General features: G+C 42.4%; 1 protein-coding gene across 1 annotated transcript in view; it reads left to right on the top strand.

Annotated features, from left to right (window-relative positions):
* The window catches only part of PDCD1LG2 (programmed cell death 1 ligand 2), a 49744-nt gene that overhangs the window by 25156 nt on the left and 9440 nt on the right, over positions 1 to 15148 (top strand). The window contains exons 4-5 of the mRNA XM_082404445.1: positions 2730 to 2867; positions 7444 to 7493. Coding sequence (XP_082260571.1) covers positions 2730 to 2867; positions 7444 to 7493 — 188 coding nt within the window. The remainder of the gene's footprint in view (positions 1 to 2729; positions 2868 to 7443; positions 7494 to 15148) is intronic.

Raw genomic sequence — 15148 nt, 5'->3', positions numbered from 1 at the left:
AATATGTTTGTAAAGTCCTTAGCAGTCAGAAAGGATGGAAACAGGAAAAAAAAATATGGTACCTTTAGCGAGAGGCATGACTTCCTTGTCAGTGCATGAGGCTGTGGATAGGATAAATCCAATGTTTTTCCCATTGCCTCATGACATCATTGTTAAGTAGCATGCAATTACTATAAAACAATTTAAAAGAAGATGTATTAGGATTTAGGCTAAGTAACCTCAAAATACAGTGACTCAAATAAAGCAGGAGTATATTTCTCTCTGATGTCACATCCAGAGATAGAAGGTGGTTCAGAGCAGGTAAGTCACTATATTCCGTAAAGTCATTCAATAATCCAGGTTCTTTCCATCTTGTTGCTCTGGCACTCTCCAGGATGTTACCCCTGCTGAATTGTCAAAGCTGGGTCACTGCCACATTCATGTTTCAGCCTTCAGAAAGGAAAAGAGACACATTCAGTGTTTGAAGGCCGAGACTCAAAAGACCCATTCTCTAGTCCTGAACTTAGTTTACGTGGCTGGCCACACCTAACTGCAGGGGAGGCTTAGAAATGTAGTCTCAGAGAAGCCATGTGTCCAGCTAATCCCTAGCTAATACTAGAGAAGAAACGGAGAATGGATTTAAGGGATAAGCAGCAGTCTGCCACAAGGTAACTAATGACAAGGAAGATTGGGCAAGGTAGACTAGATAGACAGGTGGTCAGTTCAGCCCAACAAATCCTTATTGACACCTTTCATGTAGCTGGCGCCTGGCTCTATAGGGGATTCAGAGATGACTTAGAGAAAATCTTTGCACTTCAGATACTTACAATCTAAGCAGACTGATGTCCTGTTGGATGTTCAATGTTAGAAAGTCTTCAGGAATAAGTAGAGTTTGTGTGTGGAAGGGACTATGAGGGAACATGCACAGGACAAGGGTTTGCATAAAGGCACTGAAGTAGGGACCTCTCCTGTTGTGGGGACAGTGAGAACTCCTTGACTTATGGTGCTACATGTAGCAAGTGCTTAATCAGCATTTCCTAGAAGATATTAATTAATATGGGTTATGTATGGTAAGGGAGGTTAACTAGACGTATTGTGGTGATCAGTCACAGTATATACAAATATCAAATCATTATGTTGTATACCTGAAACTAATATAAAGTTATATGACAATTATACCTCAATTAAAAATATTATATATGGATTATCCAATGTGTAGATGAACCAGACTTCTTAATGCTTTTTTTCTCTTAATGTTCACCACAATCTTAAGGATGGAGATAAATATCTGTGGGGCCTGAGCTTTGGATCAGACAGATCTAGGTTTGCAATCCTGGCTTTGTCACTTATTTAGCAGTGATGACCCTATAGATAATTTAGCATCTCAGAGCCTTACTTCCTCAACTGTAAAACGAAGGCCTCACATTAAATGATATCTGATCCCTTCTCAGCTAAAACTGTCTGTGATGCTCAGACAGCACTATGATGGGGGAGGGGGAGGGCAGTTGGCAGGACTGAGCCCTTCCTCATGAGCAGTTTTGCCAGGTTTTTCTTGGACCAGGCTGTTATGTTCTTTTTTCTCTTTTTGGCCGCGCCGCACAGCTTGTGGGATTTTAGCTCCCCAACCAGGGAGTGAACCTGGGCCCTCAGCAGTGAGAGCACACACTCCTAACCACTGGGCCTCCAGGGAATTCCCTGTTATGTTTATTCTTTATGAGTTACTCCATGAGGCAAAATTCAGCCTTTTGGATAGGGCACAGTTTACCCTGGGTACCCTTCCATCTCCCTACAGTGGACGCCCCTCCAGGCCTGCCCTTTGTCAGTCTGGGCCCCTCATTCTAACCAGTGCTCTCCTTTACAAGGCTTTCCCCCAACCTCCAAAATTACTCTTCTCATCCACCTCTCTACTAATTCATCTTTTCCTCACTGTCAAACCTTGATTAGCTGAGACAAGGAAAAGGGCTAGTTGTAGTGGTTCACGCTAAGGTATGGTATTCTATTTTTTCAAAAGGATCCTGTTAATCCTGGAGATTGAATAACTGATGCTAAAAATTCTAAGCACCATGAGTGCTTGGCAGTGGAGCGGGGAGACATATTTGGGCTGAGGGACTATCCTACTGGAAAAAGAGAGACAATGAAGGAGGAGAGAAGGAGAGAGAGAGAGGAAGAAAGGAAAGAAAGAAGAAAAAGGAAGCAAGGAAGGAAGGGAGAAAGAAAGAAGGAAGGAAGGAAAGAAAGAAAGAAGGAAGGAAGGAAGGAAAGAAAGAAAGGAAGGAAGGAAGGAAGGAAGGAAGGAAGGAAGGAAGAAAGAAAGAAAGAAAGAAAGAAAGAAAGAAAGAAAGAAAGAAAGAAAGAAAGAAAGAAGGAAGGAAGATATAATATAATAGGTGTATCAGAATGATGAAAAGCATGGGATCTGGAACCAGTCAGCCTGGATTATATCTCAGCTATGTCACTTACTGTATAACTTAGGGAAAGGTCTCTGTGCCTCACTTTCTTCATCAGTAAAATGAGGGTCATAGTAGAGCCTGCCTCATAGGGTTGTCGTGAGGAGTAAAAGAGCTAATACATACAACATTCATATACATACAGCATTCATATATATACAGCATTCATAGGACAGTACCTGGCATGGAGTAAATGCTCGATGCAAGTTGGCCACGTTGGTTATAACCCAGTCATTTGGCCAACTTGTTGGTTTACCTCTAAGCTAACGTGTAATGGGATTCTGGTGCTTTTCTTTCCTCCAGGTGATATGGAATCCCCCGAGATCCCTCCATCTTCACTGCTTCATCTTTTCATCCTCTCCTTCATCATTGCTTTAATGTTCATAGCCACAATGATAGTCCTAAGAAAACGGCTCTGCCAAACGTTTTATTCTGGAAAAGGTAAGTGAGTTTCATTCATGGTAACCGAGTGGACTGGGTATCTGCAGTGTGAGGCTCTGCTTGGCCTCACTGGCCTACAGCTTCCCAGCTTCAAACTAAGTCCACTCAAGGTTTATGAATTGCTTTGGGCTTTTCCTGATGATTTTACCCCCAGAAAAAAATGGCTCCAGTCTTCAGTGAGCTGGAATCTTTACACTGAATATTTTTAAAGGAATGTTTTGTTCCTGTGGCCGAAATTTTTGCTGTGATCTTTGAGCCAAGAAAATGTCATTAGCCTCGTGAAATCAGTGTTATTTTCGCAATACAGATGACTATGTGGTCAGAGTTCACTCGTGGGAAGATGCCAGGATCCTTTATGAGGATTCCTTTAGTTCTCATTCCTCCTTTCTCCATTCTGGGTCTGAGCTGGGCTTAGCCCTCCTCCTCCCCACAAGAATCTGAATCTTCTGGTTGGGTAAGGAAAGGAAAAAAGTATGAGGCCATCTGGGGGTAGGGAAAGCACATGATTGGTGGTGCCCTGAGGTCTTTCAGCAGCTCCCTCCTCAGCCTGTCACATGCTCACCAACCCATTCCTATTCTCTTGTGACAGCTGGGACAGAGCATGCCTGTAGCCTTTGAGCCCATGCCAGAATACCCGCAGGCCTATCTGGTGCTTTCCAAAACTGTTCCTTTGTCAGCACCCAGTGAGCTCCTCCCAAGATCTAAACATGGCCTATAGAAAAGGAAAATGCATCTGGGAATAATTCAGTAGGAATTTGGAATGGTCACTATTTGAGAATTGGGGGGCTTTTAGGTGATTGTTATCCTACATCTACGGTCTAACGTCTATAGTCTCATCTGTCGTGAAATATTGTCATAATTTTTCCTTGACGTATGTGTGCATTAGCTTGGGTATTAACCACAAAACCCTCTACTGTGGAATCCAGGATCCAAGAACTATTGTCAAAAGAAAGAGGGGGGTTGGGGAGGAAAGAAGAAGGGAAGAAGGGAGGGAGGAAAGGAGGAAAAATGGGGCAGGGAGAGAGAGAGGGGATAGAAGTGGAAGGGAAGGGCAATTCACCATAAAGGAGGAATTACAGGGTCTTGCCCCAAAGAACTTTGACTAAACAGAATCACTTCTGCAAATCTATGACCTCAGAGAGTCATGACAGATGCAGCCCATCAGAATCTTACCTTCTGCATTCTTTTATTACCTCCCTCATACGTACCTCTCAGAAACAACTTTATAACCAAGGTTCCAGACCTGGGACCTGAGAGCCCATTAGTCACCTCAGAAATGAGCAGCAGAGTCTTCTGTCCCTACTCTCTTTGGGAAAATGAAATGGAGCCATATTTCTTAAAGATAGAGCAGAAAAAAGAAATCCTCCCCTCATCCCCCATTCCAATCTCAAGAGTAAGTGAAGCTATCAGTAGCTTCAAGCTGGGTGCAAGTCTCAGGCACCAACTGGAGTGGGAGAGATTTGTTACTAATAAAAGGTAAGTGAATTCATTTTCAAATGATTCCTTTTCTGTTTTTAATGAACGAGAGTGAAATCACCGCTGCCTGTGTAATAACCCCCATCTCTAACTCTTGTGCTTTGGGATCTGCTTTCTTCCAAGGGAGTACACGTTTACACGTGTGGAAATGCGTCTGCCATGTACGCAAACTCACGTCACAGAAGAAGCTTGAGAAGTTCTGGTACTGTGGATAGAGCTTTAAACCAGTGACAGAAGCTAGGTCTGGACCTGGTGCTCCCACATATTGGCTCTATGATCTTGTACGAATCACTCAACTTCTTTGAGGTGTTTTTTCCATCTGATGCAGGAAGCAATATGAGAATAACATTTTCCAGCTTATTGATTCAACCTCACTGCCACGACTGTGGTTCAACCTGGGCTAGAGCAGAACCCTCCTACCTGTCTCCCTGCACCCACTCCTGCCTCTCAATTTAGCTAGAACAGGCGTTTAAATTCTCAAATCTACCATGTCTCCTCTGCTCACACCTCTTCCGTGGCTTCTCACTGCTCACTGGGTGAAATCCCAACAAGCCCCTGGTCATATGACTCACGTCTCGGCTTTGTACCCTCATTTTCCAAGCTCTAGCCGTACAGAATTGTCTGGTCCTCAGAGGTATCTCATTCTTGCAGTTCTGAGTTTTCTCATATAATATTCACTCTTTCTAAAATACTTTCTTTTCTTTGCCCACCTGAGTTGCAGTCATCCTTTGAATCTTAGCTAAGCTGTCACTTCATCAAGCCTTCCCTGATTCTACTCCCACCCCTGACTCTACTCCCTCACGACACCCATTACTTCAAATCCCTTGTTAGATATTTCCATAGCACCTACTTCTCCTTTCAATACACTCAGTACACGTTACATACATAGGGCCTGTTTTAATAGCTTGGGCTATAAATGGAATTGCATCCCTTTTAATTTTCCACATCCTCAAGTACCCACCTGCCTACCTCAGCAAGAAGTCCAGTGCCTCCCTCTTACAGTATGTACTTCCCCACCTCCCACAGACTGTCAGGAGGCTTGCTTAGCCCCCAGGGTCAGTGCTGCTTCAAAACAGGCAGGAAGGCTACTGGGGAGCTAGGTCAGTTCACCAGAGGGCACTGGTTTTGAGCTGCAGCTGTTTCTACTGCCATGCAACATCTCTGTTCCCTCTGGGTATCTCTGTCCACCACACAAAGGTACCCTTGCCAGTCCACATCCCCACACAGACCAGAGTGATGCAGGATGACAACTCTTCTGGCTCCCCTCACACGGTCTGCCATTGCTCCTAAAGCAAGATTCTCATGGGCTGGTGTGGCAGAAGGGGCTTCCTGCCTTAACAGCAGCTGTGCCCAGCCAGCCTCTTCTGCACTCAGCCTTTGTATTGAGCCTGGGACATCAGTCCTAACTGCCTTATCTTGAGTTCCTCTTGGCGACATTGCTGTCCCAAACTTCTAAATCTATCAGAGTCAAATAAACGTGTCCACCCAGAAGGCTCTTTGGCTCCTAAAATTTACCCACCTATGTCTCAGCAACCAGCTCTGCACACCAAGGTGTATAGGGAGGCTGTTGACAGTCCATAAAGGGTTCTGTTTACCATCTCCACTTAAGAGGAACCATTCAGTAGTTTACAGCTGCAGGGTGACTTGCTGGGTTCCAGAAAAGAAGTTGGCCTTCTATTACAAAAACAATGTCAAATTCTGCTTCATCTGCTAATCTTTAAATTTCCTGAGTTCAGGGACTGTGTTTCTCTTATTCATCAGTATATGTCCAATGTCTAAAACATTACCTGGCATATATAGACGTTCAACAAAATTTTAGACATTTAACCTCCCATGTGCAGATATGTATGCTAACCTGCTCTGTACAACGTAGCCATATGTGGTTATTTAAATTAAATAAAAATTCAAGTCCTTGGTCATATTTTAAGTGCTCACATATTGTAGGTGTTCAATAACCACATGTGGCTAGTAGCTACTCTATGGGATAGAGCAGTATTTCCAGTTTCTACTGGATTCAATAAATATAATATGATATTTCAATAAATATAATATATTTCAATAAATATCATTGAAAAACAAAACATATTAAAAGAATTTCTATAAAAATTTCTAAATGTTTATACTTGATTTCTAAATCTATCTCATCGTGGACTGTTAACAATCAGTTCACCCACTGGTACCAGCCCACGGACCACATTTTGAGTGGCACTTGCCTAAAAGACTGAGCCAGGACTTTGCAGGGATTTAAACCAAAGGCCAAATATGCTGGCTAATGCTTGCATGAGAACCACAGAGGATGACAGCACTGACCTCAGGCATTAGAGGCCTTCACTCAATCTCCAACATTCAAGGGCAATTTCTATAGGCTAACCATTGGGCTCATTTCAAATACAAGCACTCTTAGAGGAGATTGCAATGTGGGATAGAAGCCCTCTAAGTCCAGGCCAATGTCAGGATGGTTATGAGGGAGTTACAAAGAATCTGATGTACAGAGCAAAAGCAGAATTAGGGATGGATTGAGTTCAGGAACCCAGGCAACTGCAGGACATGGGCATCAAGCCCTGGAAGAAAATCAGAGTGGGAGGGAACGTGTGAAATCAGCGGTTGAGAAAGAGATGAAACCAGGGAAACGGTGGTCAGCAGCATCCCATCATGTGAACTTGTGCTTCTGCCCCAGGAATTACTTTGAACAAGTATGTCATTTATACCTTAGAGTAAATTAATTGATCAGACCTTCTGCTCTGTTTAGGGAAGACAGGAAGGAAGTGGTATTCAAGACTAAAGCAGAACAGGGAGAGATAATTTCAGAGACATTTCCTGGGCTGAATACCCAAATTAGCAGCCCCTCAGCCTCTGAGTACCTGGGGGCCAGAGGCAGACAACAGAATGAGAAGTAAGTGGGGGCCTTCTTTCTTCACAATTTTCTCCTAAGAGTATGGTTTTACGTCGTATTCAGCCTGAGGTCTAAAACCACGGTGGACATTTGGACTTCTATATGTGGATTTATTTGGATTTACTTTTTGTTCTGCCATTGTTTAGCCTATAAACAGAACTATTTCCTTGTTAATCTTATCCCATCCCTGGATTTTTTCTTTTTCAGACACAACAAAAAGATCTGTCACCACGGTAAGGAGAGAAGTGGACAAAACTGTGAGTAATCATGATTTTTCTTTTCTTTTTCACCCCCTTTCCTCTCCCATCGTGAATTAAGAAATAACCTCTATTAATGCACCAAGGGCAACTGAATAGTTTAGGCTCGTGCAGAATCTTCCTGTTAGTGGCATTTTTAGCCCGTTTTTCTTGCAACCCTGTGTTGTTCCATACCTTTCTTGGAGAACAAGATGGTGTCTTGTATAGCCACAGAACAACTATGTAGCCTTTCGTCTGTCTGTATTCCTAAGTACCCCTAGAAAATAAGGCACAGGACATCTGGGCTCACAAAATTAGATGCATGGTTAAATTTAACAGTAAGGAGAAGATATTCAACTGTGGCACAATCAACAGCTGATGTTTTTGCAACAGTTGTTAAGTACACTGTTGGGGGCTGTGTGTCAAGGGCATTGCTGGGGATGTGGAAGTATGTCATGAGGTTGACAGGCATGGAGCTGGACTTTGTGGAAGAGAGAGGATGTGATCTGGAGGTTAGGAGAAGTAGGGTTGCTGAAATCATTCAGGCTTGTTGGATGAAAAGCTTAGACCCTGGGGAAGTGGTGTGTTGGGGACCAACAGGCCTGGGTCTCATTGTAAAATGGGTATTTCTGGCTTTCTTGGGAAAGCTGCCTTTCCCTGTAATCTAGGGATCACATGGTGTGACACACAAGTTTATGAGTCACCAAAATAATGATAGGCAATTCATAGAAATGTCTAAATAACTATGTATCAGCTAGTCAGACTATTCAGAACTATTCATTTTCGAATTCTGTTGAATATATCCTCAAAATTCCAGAGGCACCAATTGTGAAAATAACCCTAGAAAACCTTCAAATACCAGGGTCTGTGTCTGGCTTATGCATCAGACATGGCAGCTAATAAGCACAAAATAAAACTTAAAAGAATGAAATGAAAAGAGGCTCCTGCACCCTCCCCGTCTCCACCACTTCCCTGAAAGCGATTCTTGAAACTACATCCTGTGACTGTATACTCATCCCTGGGCACAGCACCAGGAAAGAATTGCAGCTTAGGCCGGACTGTACTTGATGTCCTGTTACCCTGAGCTTTTCTGAATCAGCAACAAGATTTTCTTGACTCAGAAAACTTTCAGATCAACACTGGCAGGCCTGATGGAAGCATTCATTTCCTGAGAAACAAAAATCCTATATTCCTATAAATTGATCTGCTTGGCCTACATGTGAGTTTCCACGGGAGAGGCCCAATATTTGTCTGAATTTCACGAGGTCAGGGTGTTTGTATAAGCGACTCCTTCAATGGCTCAGCATAAGGAAGAAAGCATAGTGGAAGTCCTGAGCACAGAGGTAATAAACTCAGATGCCTACTAGGGCCAGGCAGGTGATGAAATGAGTATACACTGTCTAGTATAACCTGATAGGAAGTGGGGGAGGGATTTCAACAAATTTGAGAGTATATTCCCTGTCAATTTAGCACTAGCCTAACATTGCCTGAGAAGATGGAAATCCAGATTTTTATATAAAAATGACCTAATTACTAAATGCTGGCTGAAAATATTTCAAATACCAAACAAACTAAATAAAACGTGCCCGTAGGCTAATTGAGCCGGTCAATGACCAGTTTTCAAGCTCTTTCCTAGAGAGAAAATATTGTCAGGAAAGAGCCTAGGATCTGAGTAATGAAGGCAGAAACACCTATTTGAAGAACTGAACACTCAAAGGCTTGCTGCCAACGTAAATGTCTTTCCTATGGCCTGCCACATGGTCTGAATATTGCACTGTTATAAAGTGACTTCCTTGGATTAACAGTGTATCACAGTCATTTTTAACCAGTACAGCTCCTTATAAACAGAAAAATTCCACACCCTCTTTTAATGGTGTCTGAAATTCAAAATAGAGTAACTATCTTGATCCAAAATCAAGTTAAAGAAATGGGACTAATTCCCTCCTCTCCCTGCCCGGCCCCCCGCCCCTCCACAATTATATATAGTCACAGTCTCTACCTTTTAACCTGGAGGAAGGGAGAGTCAGGGAGGTGAGAGAGTGATGCTTCTCCTCTTTCTCCCTCACCCCTCCTTGGCACTTACCTGAGAATATGTGGTCCAGTGTAAATAAGTCAGGACCACTTGGATATACATCATAGAAGACATACATAGGAATGTACCTGGTACTATTACTTATAATAGCAACAAATTAGAAATAATCAAATATGAATCAATAGGAGAAAAGATGAATAGGAAGACTAGACAGTAATTAAAATGAAAGCACCAAAACTAGATGTATTTTTGAGATGAATAAATCTGAACAATATAATTTGGAGAGGAAAGACAGATACAGAAAGATACAGATAGAATGTTACCAATGACAGAGAGTTTAAAAACATGCAAACAACCCCTAAGTAGTGTTTATGGGAAACAGTCATGTGATATAAAAGTACAAAAATAGCATGGAAGTGATAAACATCACATTTTTTTGTTTGTTTGTTTTGTTTTGTTTTTAATTAATTAATTTATTTATTTATGGCTGAGTTGGGTCTTCGTTTCTGTGCGAGGGCTTTTTCTAGTTGTGGCAAGCGGGGGCCACTCTTCGTCGCGGTGCGCGGGCCTCTCACTATCGCGGCCTCTCTTGTTGCGGAGCACAGGCTCCAGACGCGCAGGCTCAGTAATTGTGGCTCACGGGCCCAGTTGCTCCGTGGCATGTGAGATCTTCCCAGACCAGGGCTCGAACCCGTATCCCCTGCACTGGCGGGCAGATTCTCAACCACTGCGCCACCAGGGAAGCCCTGTGCTTCAGTTTTGTCGTCTGTAAATCGAGAAAGTTGGACCAAATCCAGAAGGGCAAACAGGCCTCATGTCAGGTGCAGGGAATGCCTAGAGCAGAGATAAGGATGGTTTGGGAGACTTTTTCTAGGTGGAAAGTGTGGTGATTGATGAATGAGTAATGTCTGCCTTGGGTGTGGGGTGGGAAAAGTCATGGTTCTTGACAATATATTTAAAAAAAAAAACAATTATGCGTTTATCTGTATTTCCATTCATCTTTGTCATGTACATACATACATGACATTATTTTGTGTTCTACATGTTTCAGTTGCATTCAGAGTTATTTTCAGATTGATCCAAGTCTTTGTAATCATGTTTAGAGCTGCATAAAATGTAGAACTTGACTGATGATCACTAGTGATGAAGTATTAAAGGAACAAATTACTCATTTTTACTTAGCATAATGTTTTAGGTTTTGTCAAGACAAATACCAATGTGTTAGATTTTCAGTAGATGCTTTTTAATTTTCTCCCTAAAAAGTTGCTCATCAGTTATTAACTCTTTATTTAGAACAGATTTAATGCTTTGGATAATATCCCCTGGGAAGAAGAGGGAGCCAGACATGGAGATACTGATTTGAGAAATAGGAAGAGGCTAGGTCTGGGGCCCAGTGTTTGGACAGCCAAGAAAACTTGGTACGTGTTGTTGGGGGTGAGGGGTACCTCAGGCTTCTCCAGAGAAACAGAACCACAGAACCACTAGGAGACCAAAAAGTATGAAATCTGTAGGGCAGGCTGGCAGGCTGGGAACTCAGGTAAGAGTTGAAGGTGCAATGTCGAGCCCCAGATCTATAGGTCAGGCCAGCAGGCTGGGGACTCAGGTAGGATTTCTACATTACAGTATTGAGGCAGAATTCCTTCTTCTCTGAGAAACCTCAGTTGTTGCTCTCAAGGTCTTCAACTGTTTGAATGAGGCCCATCCACATTATGGAAGGTAATTTGCTTTATTTAAAGTCGGTGGACGGTAGGGACTTCCCTGGCGGTCCAAGTGGTTAAAGACTTCGCCTTCCAAGGCAGGTGGTGTGGGTTCGGTCCCTAGTCAGGGAGCTAAGATCCCACATGCCTCAGGGCCAAAAAAACCAAAACATAAAAACAGAAACAATATTGCAACAAATTCAATAAAGACCTTAAAAATGGTCCACATCAAAAAAATCTTTAAAAAAAAAAGTCAGTTGACGGTAAATGTTAATCACATCTACAAAACACCTTCACAGCAACATCTAGACTAACATTTCACCAAACAACTGGGCACATTAGTCTAGCCAAATTGACATATAAAATTAACCATCACGGCATCAGGAGTTGAGGGGAACATTTTGCCTGGAATAAGTCAAGTTATCAGACCTCTCAGAGCCTTTAAAAATAGAAGTATGTGGCCATCTATTTTCTGGTCATTGGAGTTGTCCAAATGACCAGGGCTCTGTCTAATACCTGCTCATCCATGTAGCTGCCACCCAGATTTTCATGCAGACTAACTATTTAGGGTTTTTTGTATATTTCAGCAGGATTTTTTTCTCAGCTCACTGCCTCTCAACCTTTCAGCAACAAAAGAACATCTGTGGCATCAGACTCTGCCACTTTATGTATTTTGAAATAAAGAATATCTGAGTAGATCTAGAGGGGGGAAAAAAAACAAACTTGTAGTCAAAAATTACGTGATAAAATCAAACTACAGTTTTTGGAAATTACTTCTCAGTAAAATGAAGAGATTACATGAAATAGATTTGACTTATCTAATATCTTGTTTCCTTACCAACACCCAATGAGAAATTTTAAAATGTATAGATAGCTTTGGAAAGTCCCCTTGAGTGGAGCCGGCACACTCCGTGAGGTCCGATTCCCCCCACACTGTTTTCATCATCATGCCAGTCTCCTGTCTCTAGACTAGATCCAAACTCCTCTGCATGGCTTTTCAGGGTATCCTTCTCCCTCTCCTGTTCCCATGCCAAGCTCATTCCTACCTCTGTGCCTTTGCTCATGTTGTATCTTCTGCCTGGAATGCCCTCCGCATTCCTTCTTGCTGATCCAAATTCAAACTTCTTGCAGGATCTATCTTAATATAGAATAATAATTAGCATTATTATTGTTATAATACCAGACCACTGTTCTAAACACTTTAGAGGTACTAACATTTAATCCTCACAGTAGCCCTATGAGGTATATACTTCCCCCCGCCGTCTCCAGTCTTAGAGATGAGGAGATACTTGTGCAAGGCCATATGGCTAGTAAATACAAGGTCCAGTAAATGGACCCGTGTATCCCAGTCCAGAGCCCATGCCTATACACTACACTGTACTCCCTTTCTTAATCTGTAAGACTCTCTCCCCCAACTCACCCATCTTTCTTTTTCCCTCTGCATTGTACACACAGTCTATACTACTCTTTTTTTTTTTTTTTGGGCTGTGTTGGGTCTTCGTTTTCTGTGCAAGGGCTTTCTCTAGTTGTGGCAAGTGGGGGCCACTCTTCATCGCGGTGCGCAGGCCTCTCACTATCGCGGCCTCTCTTGTTGCGGAGCACAGGCTCCAGACGCACAGGCTCAGTAGTTGTGGCTCACGGGCCTAGTTGCTCCGCGGCATGTGGGATCTTCCCAGACCAGGGCCCGAACCCGTGTCCCCTGCATTGACAGGCAGATTCTCAACCATTGCGCCACCAGGGAAGCCCTATACTACTCTTAAGCACATGGTCACAGCATTATTTTCTGGCTGCTTCCAAGTGTACATATTTTATGTCTACTTAGTCAATGCAATGAAGTGAGATATTACTATTAATGAAACCATTGGGTATTTGGTGTTTGTTTTATTGTCCATTTGTCGGTACTTCTTTTAGTTTATTCTGTGATAAATTTAAAGAAGGTGACTGATTTTTTTTTTTTTTTTTTTTTAAAGTGTTACTGGAAACCATCTTTTTTTTTTTTTTTTCCCTTTAATTATTATTTATTTATTTATTTTTATGGCTGTGTTGGGTTTTTCGTTTCTGTGCGAGGGCTTTCTCTAGCTGTGGCAAGCGGGGGCCACTCTTCATCGCGGTGCGCGGGCCTCTCACCATCACGGCCTCTCTTGTTGTGGAGCACAGGCTCCAGACGCGCAGGCTCAGTAATTGTGGCTCACGGGCCCAGCCGCTCCGCAGCATGTGGGATCTTCCCAGACCAGGGCTCGAACCCGTGTCCCCTGCATCGGCAGGCAGACTCTCAACCACTGCGCCACCAGGGAAGCCCCAAGGTGACTGATTTTGACCAAATTTGGCTCACTACTAAAAACTCCTGTTTTAGCTGAGTTTGCCAGCTCAAAAAAGAATAACTTATCATCATTTCTAGAACATCTGTAGTACTTTTAGTAGGCACCTATTAATGAGAATCAACCACAGTTAACACTCTACTATCCACTGGTATGTATCAACAAAAAAAAGGTAGGTAAACTATAGCCAGGGGGTCAAATCCCCTCTTGTTTTTATAAACAAAATTTTTATTGAATTTTTATTGAAACTTAACCATGCTCATTGTTTTCATATTGTCACCACCCCCCCAAATTTCACACCCCTTCCTCTGCTTCTGATGGCAGAGTTGAGTAATTGCCACAGAGACCGTATAGCCCATAAAGTTTAAATTTTTTATAATCTGGCCCTTTACAGAAAAAGTTTGCTGACCCCTGACCTAGAGGCTCTTCCAGGCTTTGCACCTCCTCCCACCTCGATGTACTTTTTCCTGTACTAAGCGACCTAAGGCCACCCCCGCTCTTACCTCAGCTTCATGAAGTCTGAAGACAGAGCCCACTGGGAAGTGCTTAGGCCCAGCCAGCTCGGGGCTGTCACTCTCCCACACGCATTCTCTGTCACCCCAGCTCTGCCTCACCCCCAAAACCACCCCTGTGGGGACAGTGTTAGGTTCCAGGCTTTCCAGGAGCCATCCTGGGTCCTCACATTCTTACTCAGCATCACCTCGGGAGATGAAGTCTTGGGACTTGCTCTGAGCATGTCCTTTGGACATACTTCATTTTTTAAATTTTAATTTTAATCTATTTTTATTTAAGTATAGTTGATTTATATTATTGTGTTAGTTTCAGTTGTACAGCAAAGTGATTCAGTAATACAGATATATATACTTTTTCAGATTCTTTTCCATTATAGGTTATTACAAGATATTGAATATAGTTCCCTGTGCTATACAATAAATCCTTGTTGTTTATCTATTTTATACATAGTAGTGTGTATCTGTTAATCCTGTACTCCTAATTTATCCCTCCCTCCTGCCCCTTTGGTAACCATAAGTTTGTTTTCTATGTCTGTGAGTCTGTTTCTGTTTTGTAAATAAGTTCTTTTGTATTATTCTTTTTAGATTCCACATATAAGTGATATAATATGATATTTGTCTTTGTCTGACTTACTTCACTAAGTAAAGTAATCTCTAGGTCCATCCATGTTGCTGCAAATGACAATATTTCATTCTTTTTATGGCTGAGTAATAGTCCATGGTGTGTGTGTGTGTGTGTATATATATATATACATCCACACATACCACATCTTTTTAATCCATTCATCTATTGATGGACACTTAGGTTGCTTCCATGTCTTGGCTATTGCAAATAGTGTTGCTGTGAACATTGGGGTGCGTGTTGCACATACTTCTGGCAAGACTTTTATCTCTTGCTCTTGTGTACATACTAGGATTGCACTTCTCTGCGATTGATTAGTAGTTAAGTGTGGTCATGTGACTTGCTTTGGTCAACTAAATGTAAGCAAAAGTGATCTTTTTTACTTTGGGGTAGAAGATATAATAGGTAGAGTGTGCCTTGCCATATTTTCTTTTTCCATCTGCAACATTCAAGGTAGTGATTGCTACATCAGCCTGGGTTTCTGAGTAACTACAA

The sequence above is a fragment of the Balaenoptera borealis genome, assembly GCF_965194805.1.
Source record: "Balaenoptera borealis genome assembly, chromosome: 8".
Classification (NCBI taxonomy): domain Eukaryota; kingdom Metazoa; phylum Chordata; class Mammalia; order Artiodactyla; family Balaenopteridae; genus Balaenoptera; species Balaenoptera borealis.
The sequence above is the reverse complement of the archived record's forward strand: the minus strand, read 5'-3'. Positions and strand labels throughout refer to the sequence as shown.